This window comes from Penaeus vannamei, chromosome 7 (assembly GCF_042767895.1).
Source record: "Penaeus vannamei isolate JL-2024 chromosome 7, ASM4276789v1, whole genome shotgun sequence".
Classification (NCBI taxonomy): domain Eukaryota; kingdom Metazoa; phylum Arthropoda; class Malacostraca; order Decapoda; family Penaeidae; genus Penaeus; species Penaeus vannamei.
This window is the reverse complement of record NC_091555.1, coordinates 46,365,393-46,375,392: the sequence shown is the minus strand read 5'-3', so window position 1 is coordinate 46,375,392 and position 10,000 is coordinate 46,365,393. Positions and strand designations below refer to the sequence as shown.

At 41.6% G+C, this 10,000-nt stretch overlaps 1 protein-coding gene across 2 annotated transcripts in view; it reads right to left on the bottom strand.

Annotated features, from left to right (window-relative positions):
• The window catches only part of LOC113814286 (uncharacterized), a 265,556-nt gene that overhangs the window by 29,224 nt on the left and 226,332 nt on the right, over positions 1-10,000 (bottom strand). For both annotated transcript variants that reach the window (XM_027366326.2, XM_070123832.1), the window contains exon 3: positions 2,580-3,775. In XM_027366326.2, the coding sequence (XP_027222127.2) occupies positions 2,580-3,775 (1,196 nt within the window). The remainder of the gene's footprint in view (positions 1-2,579; positions 3,776-10,000) is intronic.

Below are 10,000 nucleotides of genomic sequence, written 5' to 3'. Positions count from 1 at the left end.
GAGAGAGAGAGAGAGAGAGAGAGAGAGAGAGAGATAGAGAGAGAGAGAACGTGTGTGTGTGAGCGTTTTTTTTTGCGTGTGTCGTCGTTCAGCACGAGGTGTAGGGGTGCATTCTTTAACAGCGGTTGATTATCATATATAATTATATGTGACAACGGATTACCATGTGGAATCGTATGTCATGTGCGCAGACGAATGTATGTGTACATGTATATTATTCGTAGATTGTGTGTGTGTTTGTGTGTGTGTTTGTGTCTGTCTGTATGTCTGACTGTGCATGGCTATAGTACACCATTTTTTCCATAACTTTTTTGTCCCAGGAAACCTAGGCCTACACACACACACACACATACAAACACTACACACACACACACACACAAACACACACACTACCCACACACACACACACAGACACACTCACAGGCACACACACACACACACACACACACACACACACACACACACACACACACACACACACACACACTACCCCCCCCCCCCCACACACGCGCACACACACACACACACACACACACACACCTACACCCACACTCACACGCACACAAGGACCTGCTGGCTGCCCCTGGGTGACACGAGACCCCAGTAAGCGGCGGCGACGACCGGGTGGGTGGTCTGGGGTCTACCGGTGGAACGCTGGCCTATCTGGTCTTATCGTTTTTATGCAGCATCGCGTCATTTAGAAGGGGGTGGGGGAGGTCACCTTGGAGGAGGAGGTGGAGGAGGAGGTGGAGAGGGGGGAGGGGAGGTCATCTTGGAGGAGGAGGTGGAGGAGGGGTAGGGGCTGGGGGGAGAGGGTCGGCAGGGGAGGTCACCTTTGGAGGAGGGGGATGGAGGGACAGGGGGAGAGGGGAGGTCACCTTGGAGGAGGGTGGGAGGAGGGGTAGGGGCTGGGGGAGAGGGTCGGCAGGGGGAGGTCAACTTGGAGGGGGTAGAGGGGGGAGAGGGGGCAGGAGGTCACCTTGGAGGAGGGGGTGGAGGGGCGGTGGGCGGGGAGGTCACCTTGGAGGAGGAGGGGGAGAGGGGGGCGGGGAGGTCAAGTTGGAGGGGTACGGGCTGGGGGGGCGGGGAGGGGGGAAAGGGGGCGGGGAGGTCACCTTGGAAGGGTAGAGGGGGGGAGAGGTCAACTTGAGGATAGGATTTTAGAGTTAAGAGAAGAGGAGGAAGAGAGAAAAGACAAAAAAGATTAAAAACAATGGAAAATTTTGAGACAAGGAAAGAGAAAGGAGTGGAAATATAAATGGTGAAATAGTGCATTATCTCCAAAGACGAAACGAGCAATTTGAAAGTCGAGAAAGACAGACAAAGACGCGGAAGATGAAGAGGAAGGAAAAAATCTTCCTTGAGAATTTTTGTTTTATAATATTTGGAGAAAAAAATTAAGAAATGATAAATATTGGGGATATGATGACAATAATATTGATAAGGATAATTTGCATTTTTTTTTCTCTCTCTGTCTCTGTCTGTCTGTCTTTCTCTCTCTCTCTCTCTCTCTCTCACTCTCTCTCTCTCTCTCTCTCTCTCTCATTATCTCTCTCTCTCTCTCTCTCTCTCTCTCTCTCTTCTTCTCTCTTCTCTTCTCTTGTTCTCTCTCTCTCTCTCTCTCTCTCTCTCTCTCTCTCTCTCTCTCTCTCTCTCTCTCTCTCTCTCTCTCTGTCTCTCTCTCTCTCTCTCTCTCTCTCTCTCTCTCGAGGGAAAGGAAAGGGAAATTAAGTGTGAAATAAAGAGATAATAGAAACATTATTAGCCGTATCCATTATGCAAATGAGCGGGAACAAGATACGGAGTAAATTACAGAGAGGAGAGAAAAGAGAGAGAGAAAAAAGACAAGGGAAAGAATTAACGTGCAAAGAACAGTAATAATGGTAATGATAATAATTATAATGATAATAATGGTAATTACTACGACTATATAAAAAAATAATGATAACATTATAATATCATTATGAAAGAAATATAAATACGAAAGGAAAACGCCTATAAATCAGAGTATTACGCAAATGAGATGCGAAAGAGAGAGAGAGAGAGAGAGAGAGAGAGAGAGAGAGAGAGAGAGAGAGAGAGAGAGAGAGAGAGAGAGAGAGAGAGAGAGAGAGAGAGAGAGAGGAGGGAGGAGGGAGGAAGGAGGAAGGAGGAGGGAGGAGGGAGGAGGGAGGAGGGAGGAGGGAGGAGGGAGGAGGGAGGAGGGAGGAGGGAGGGAGGGAGGGAGGGAGGGAGGGAGGAGGGAGGGAGGAGGGAGGGAGGGAGGAAGGAAGGAAGGAAGGAAGGAAGGAAGGAAGGAAGAGAGAGAGAGAGAGAGAGAGAGAGAGAGAGAGAGAGAGAGAGAGAGAGAGAGAGAGAGAGAGAGAGAGAGAGAGAGAGAGAGAGAGAGAGAGAGAGAGAGAGAGAGAGAGAGAGAGAGAGAGAGAGAGAGAGGAAAAGAGAATGGGAGAATAGAGAAGGAGAAAGAAACAAGAGAAGAAGAAGGAGAGACAGAGATGAAAAGAGAAGAGAAGAGAGAGCGGAGGACTGGATACTGAACGCCGTTTGATACCGAGACAGGAGTGAGCGCATCCACTTACTGTGCACTTGTTGGGCTTCTCGCCGGAGTGGACGCGCATGTGGATGAGCAGCTTGTATCGCGCGTTGAAGGGCCTGTAGCGCCGCTGGCAGGCCGCCCAGAAGCAGGTGAAGTCGTCGCCTTTCCGCTGGTCGATGTGCGCCTTCTCGATGTGCCGCGACAGGCTCTCGCGCGAAGGGAAGTACACGTTGCAGTCCACCCAGCGGCAGAACCTGGGGCCGTCCTCCTCGCCGGGGCTGCCGGGGCGGCCCTCCTCGCCGTCCTGGTGCTGGTGGTCGTGGTGCTGCGGCGAGCCCTGCTGCTCGTCTGGCTCGCACTTGAGCTCCACCTTCTGCGCGTGGAAGGCGTTGATGTGGTTGTTGTTGTTGTTGGCCTTGAGGACCTCCTCGTCCCCGAGGAGGGCCTGGAAGGTCAGGTTGGGGCGCGGCGGCTGGTTGTTGTTGGCCTCCGGGCGCGGGAGGATGTGGCCGTAGCTGCCGCCCGTGGGCGAGAAGGAGAGCGGCGGCGCCTGCGTGGTGGGCGTCGGCGAGCCGGCGTTGAGGCAGGTGGGCGACGAGCGGATGATGGCGTTGAGGTCGAGGCCGTCCACGTTCATGGGCGAGGAGGAGTAGGGCCGCTTGTTGCGCCGCGTGGAGCTGAAGGAGCCGCGCGCGGAGGTGAAGGGCGAGGGCAGGGACGAGCCGCCCGGGGAGACGCTCATGGGGGACGCCGAACACCTGGTGCCGCCCAGGTACAGGTCGAGGCCTTCGTTCTGTGGCAGGTCCAGGAGCCCCGAGGACGGCTGCTGCGGCGGCATGGGCGAGGAGAACATGGAGGCTTCTGTGGGCCGAGGGTCCGTCACGACCAGCTCAGGGAGGGAGGAGCTGCTGGGCAGCGCCGTCAGCAGGTTCTCCAGGGAGGGCGGCCACTCGTCCCCTGCCAGGTAGAGGTCTCCGTGCAGCTCGCCGAGGGCGCCCGTGATGGCCGTCGACAGCAGGGACGTCGAGTTTCCGGCGGCCGACTCCTGCGGCGCCTCCACACTGATGGTCGGGGGCGAGAACGCCGCCGGGGGGCCCAGGGGCGACCCCGACAGAGGAGATTCGCCGAGAGGACTGATGAGGCCGCCCAGGTCGCAGGAGGTCAGCTGTGAGGGTATGAGGGGCTCGGGGGAGCCAGCGTGGCTGCTGGTGTAGTCCTCGAGATGCATCGTGCGATCGCCTGCAACGCAAGAAATACAGTTAATAACAATAATAAAACACAAATACCATACTCTACAATACTAAAAAAGAAAGAAATTACGCTCCCCCATTGGCTGTAAGCAGGACAAAAGACAAACCACCAGGAGACAAGGCAATAAATGAGAATGATAACCTCAAGCATTGCAGGATAAAACTGTGGAAACATAACGAAATCGCAAAATCACTGTAAAGGGGCCATCGAACACAGAAAATCACGACTCGTCCAACGCGACACGATGACGCAACCCTCGTGGCCATTGCGTCATTCGGCGCCATGCAACAAAACGTTCTGTTGAGGATTAAGACTGTTTTAAAATTCATTCTTTCTGAAAAAAAATGTTTCTTATGTAATGTTTAAGCCGAGAGATTTATGTCCAACTTTTATAAAAGACGATGGTAATAATTATAACTAATATATACTTAATAGCGCGTGTTATAATGATGATATACCAAGATTAGTAATACAAGTAAAAAGATCAAATAAATATCACGAAGGATAACAGTAGTGATGGTGATGATTATGATAATGAAACTATGGAAAAAGATTACAAAATAACAATAAAAACAATATAGATAATAAATGCAGATAAGAAATAGAAAATGATAACCAAACAATCCATTCTCTTCCTGCTATTATCATTATTATTCCTACTACTTCTACGGCTACAACTATTGCTACTACTACTATTATTATTACTATTACTACTACTACTACTGCTACTATTACAACTATTGCTACTACTACTATTACAATTACTACTACTACTTCTATTACTTCTAAGGCTACTACTATTACTACTTCTGCTCCTACTACTAATAATAATATATCTACCACTACTAACACCACCACTACTACTACTACTGCTACTATTACAACTATTGCTACTACTACTATTACTACTACTATTACTACTACTACTTTTACTACTTCTAACGCTACTACTATTACTACTTCTACTCCTCCTACTACTAGTAATATATCTACCACTACTACCACTACTACTACAACTACTACTACTACTGTTACAAACATAAATAGTCCTATCTGATAGTAATAAAAAGACGCTAATGTTAACGATAATAATAATAATGGAAGTTGATATGCAAATTAATCAATAATTGACATCAGTATCAATTACAACAGCAAAGAATACTAGCAAAGTACTTCTTCCAAATTCTAATAGTAGTAACAATGTAAAATCTATCATTATTGATAATTATGATAACAGAATTAATTACTTCTGCATCTTGAATAAAAACAGTCATGGAAATAATAGAATTAGAATTATGATTATGAATTATTAGAATTATGAGAATTAGAAGTATGATATCATTAGTAAAGATGATAATAGTAATAACGACAATAATGGTGTAATGATGATGATGTGATGACAACAATAATAAGGTCGTTTACAGTAATACCAAGAGTGGTATTAGCAGTAGTATTTGTATTTGTAGTTGAGTAGTAGCACTAGTAGTAGTAGTAATAGTAATCGTAATAGTAGAAGTAATAGTAGTAATAATAGCACTAATGACAATAGCAAGAGCAGCAGCTGAAGTAGTAGGAATAGTAGTAATAGTAGTAGTATCAGAATTGGTAATAGTAGTAGCAAAAGTAGTAATAATTGTAGTAGTAATAGCAGTAGCAGAGGGAATAATCCTAATAATTATTATATTAATGATAATAACATTGATTATGATAACAAGAGCAATGATGATGAAGATGAAGATGAAGATGAATTTAAAGATAAAGATAATGATAGTGATGGTTCTACTATTATTTAAAAAATCAGGTAATAGTAACAATGATTACAATGAAAATGAACAATAATGATAATACTGATAATAACAATAATAATATTAAAATTACAAAGGTGATACTAATAATGATATAACAATGACGATAACAATATTAACAATAGTAATGATAATGATTCTGCTACTGATATTAATTATAATGATAATGATGATAGTAGCAACGATAGTAGCAGTAACAGCAGTATAAGTAGTGGCGGTGATAATAGTAGTAGTAGTAATAGTAGTAGTAGTAGTAGTAGTAGTAGTAGTAGTAGTAGTAGTAGTAGTAGTAGTAGTACTACTACTACTACTACTACTACTACTAGTAGTAGTAGTAGTAGTAGTAGTTGTAGTAGTAGTAGTAGTAGTAGTAGTAGTAGTAGTAGTAGTAGTAGTAGTAGTAGTAGTAGTAGTAGTAGTAGTAGCAGCAGCAGCAGCAGCAGTAGTAGTAGAAGTGGTAATATCAGTATTAGCAGTAATAGTAATAGCAAAGAAAAATACTGATAATACTACTGATAATAGTAATAACGATGATAATGATAATGGTAATGATAATGATAATAAAAAAAGATGATAACAATAACAACAGTTATAATGATAATAATAATGGTAATAATAATGATAACAACAATGAAAATAATAATAATGTAATAGTAATAATAATAGTAATAATAATTATAACAATAATAAAAAATAATGTAGTAACAAGATCAATAGTAGTGAATAATAAAAATATAATAATAATAATAATAATGATAATAATGGTGATGATAATAATAGTAATAATAGTAATAACGACTATAACAATAACAACAACAACAATAATAATACTAATAATAATGACAATGACAAAAGTAATAATAATGATAAAAATAAAATCAACCACAAATTAAAATAAATCATAACATTTCCACTAATGTTAACAAAACTATAGATTAAAAGGACGAAAAAAAATACCCAAATCTATATCACTGTTCTAAAGCCTATTATATCAATGAATTTAAAATCAAAGCAAAGTTTAAACACCGACATGATTGATAGCATTTCAGAAAAGCCGTTTGCTATTTCCAAATTTAAATTCAAGGCAAAATTCGTTCCTCAAGAGTGAAAGGGAGAGGGATTGGCACCCCGCACCTTCCCGTGGGGTCAAAGTGCACATCCTATGACCTCCCCGTCCTGCACTCACCTGTGGGTCAAGGACTATTTTAGGTCTGAGATCGGAGGGCGACCGTGCTTGGCGTCCGCGGGGCCAAGACGTCACCGTTCGGGCGCGGAGCGAATCAAAACAAAACTGGGCTCAACCACAAAGCGGTTCGGTAAGTCTAGTCACTTCTTTGGTCTGTCTATTGCACATAAATCCCGGTAAACGAGGTCCTCGCTGGTGCCTCCTTGTTCGCCAGACGGGTCTTCTCCGGGTTGCAAGGGTGCCACGTGGAGGCCCTTGAGGTCGCGGCGAATCGGGCAGGGCGAGGCAGGCAGGAGGTGGTGCCCGGGCACTTGTGTCTGGCACGAGGTCAAGTTTGCTTATGATCGGTGCGGGGGTGTAAGCTATTATCACCGACGAGTGCCACCAGGACGGGGCTGGTGCCATCCTACCGCCACGAGGGACAGACTTTTACAAGGGAAATCGGCGTGAACTTGGACCGAGAGTGACTTGTGGTTCTGACAACGTTCTCGACAACAGAAATTGAACGTAAAAGTGACAAGAGAAGTAAAATCACATTCGAAATACCCACGGAATTAAATAACGTATTATTTCATGACGAGGCAGTTGTGGCACTACAGAGTAAGTAACCCAACGGTGGCACTTGACGCCGCGCGCTGATTGGCGGAGGGTGACACTGTCAACCCTCAACGCTCCCGATTGGCTGCCGTCCGCTCGGAAAAAACGCGCGAGGCGAAGACATAAAAATTCCATATCTTTTGCCATCTCAGGCACACATTACCTACCCAGTTAGTGCGCTGGATGCCCCATGACAAAGACCACAAAGAGGCGCTGCTGTCCGAGTGCCAGCGTCGCTCACCGATCAAAACCTCCGTCTATAACGAACTTTTACATAACCGAAAAGTCGGCAATGTATGGCCGAGCGAGGGATTAGCCCCCTATCCCCACCCGAGTTGTCAACAAGTGTCCTCCAACCAAAATAACGCCTCAGAACAAACAAGCGCCTGTTTATTCATTGACTTTCCACCACGTAACTGAATATTAAACAAATACATTCGTCTCTTAGCCAGAATAACTCGCTAGATAGATCTGGCAACTCGACCGCTCGCCCGATGGTACGCACTGCGCCCGGCCACGTGTCTTCCCCGGCAGATATCTCCCTCCTTCGGTACCTCTCCCTCAGGTGATAGCTTATCGTACCATAGATAACCAAAAAAAAAGAAGAAAGAAACATCGATAGTTGACGTACGGAGAGTTACGTTTATTTACATAAGCATAAACACATCAACCCATTAGTTTGTTACGCCAGCTGTTCCATTCATTGATTGCTGGCCGCTTGTTTTGAGAAGCGCTTTTACACGCATCGTTAAGCCAAGCCTGAAGGTCGAAGGACTGGCTGGACTTTCGCTAGATGGACTTTTGTTGTTGGATTTTTGTGCTTGAGTAAAGAGAAGACATATGTCGAGGGAGGTATTGCGGGAATGCAGGTGCGGGCAGGAGGATCAGAGGAAGTGAGAGCGAGGACACGAGGGAACGAGAGCGAGAGAGAAAAGGATATATATATATATGTGTGTGTGTGTGTGTGTGTGTGTGTGTGTGTGTGTGTGTGTGTGTGTGTGTGTGTGTGTGTGTGTGTGTGTGTGTGTGCATGTGTGTGTGTATGTGTATTTGCATATGTATATACATGCATATATATAAATATATAAATAAATAAATAAATAAATATATATATATATATTTATATATATACACATATAATTATATATATATACTACTATTACTCTGGGTATCTAGGCCTACCCCAACTAGGCCTACCGCGAGCAAAATAAAAGCAAAGTAAACAAGTTTTTGTCCCCCCGAGAGAGAGCAGATAATTTGCCTGGCGAACGCTGGCAATTGCAAGGGTCAGAAATCGGATTGCAAGATCTTATCTCATTCATCTGATTCTGAGAAAGGACACGGCAGAATCTCGTGTGCCATGAGTGAACATGACAATTTGGTATTTATTCATGTTCGGGCGAGGAAAAGAATATCTAAAGAGAGACAAAATATGAGCTGCTTTAAAAAGAAAGTAAGAAAGAAAGAAAGAAAGAAAAAAGAATGAGAGATTTAAAGAAAGAAAGAGAGAAAGATAGAAAGAGAGAGAGAGAGAGAGAGAGAGAGAGAGACAGAGAGAGAGAGAGAGAGAGAGAGAGAGAGAAAATGAGAGAAGGAAAGAAAAAAACATTACCTTTGCTTTAAAGAAAGAAAGAAAGAAAGAAAGAAAGGGAGAAAGACTGAAAGAAAGATATATAGAAAGAAAGAGAGAAATAAAAAAAGAAAGAAAGAGAAAAGGAAAGAAAAAACATTACCTTTGCTTTAAAGAAAGAAAGAAAAAGAGAAAGAAACTAAGAGAGAAAGATAGAAAGAAAGAAAGAAAGAAAGAAAAAAGAGAGAAAGAAAGAAAGAAAAAGAAAGAAAGAAAAAGAAAGAAAGAAAGAGAGAAGGAAAGAAAAAAAAACTTTGCTTTAAATATATATACATATATATATATATATACATATACATACATACATATATATATATATATATATATATATATATATATATATATATATATATATATACATATATATATATATATATATATATATATATATATATATATATATTCTTGAATATCTGTTTCTACTTTAGATAAAAGGCCGTTGCTCTTAAGATATCTTTTTGTTTTGAAAATCTCTTCGCCTATTAATTAATTTCTATTACTATCATCTTTAGACTTGATTCTCTTATAGGATGGTAATAAGGACTGAATAGATCCTATGAATGCGGTTAAGGATGATGAAAGTAACTGCAATAATAATAATGATAATGATAATGATAATAGTAATAATAATAATAATAATAATAATAACAATGATAATGATAATAATAATAGTGATAATAATAACAATAATACTGATAATAATGATAATGGTAATAATAACAATAGTAATAATAACAATAATAATAATAATAATAATGATAATAATAGTAATAATAATAATGTTAATGATAATGATAATAATAATACTAATGATAATGATAATAATACTAATACTAATGATAATAATAATAATGATAATGATAATAATAATAATAATAATAATAATAATAATAATAATAATAATAATAATAATAATAATAATAATAATAATAATAATAATAATAATAATGATAATAATAATAATAATAATAATAATAATAATAATGATAATAATA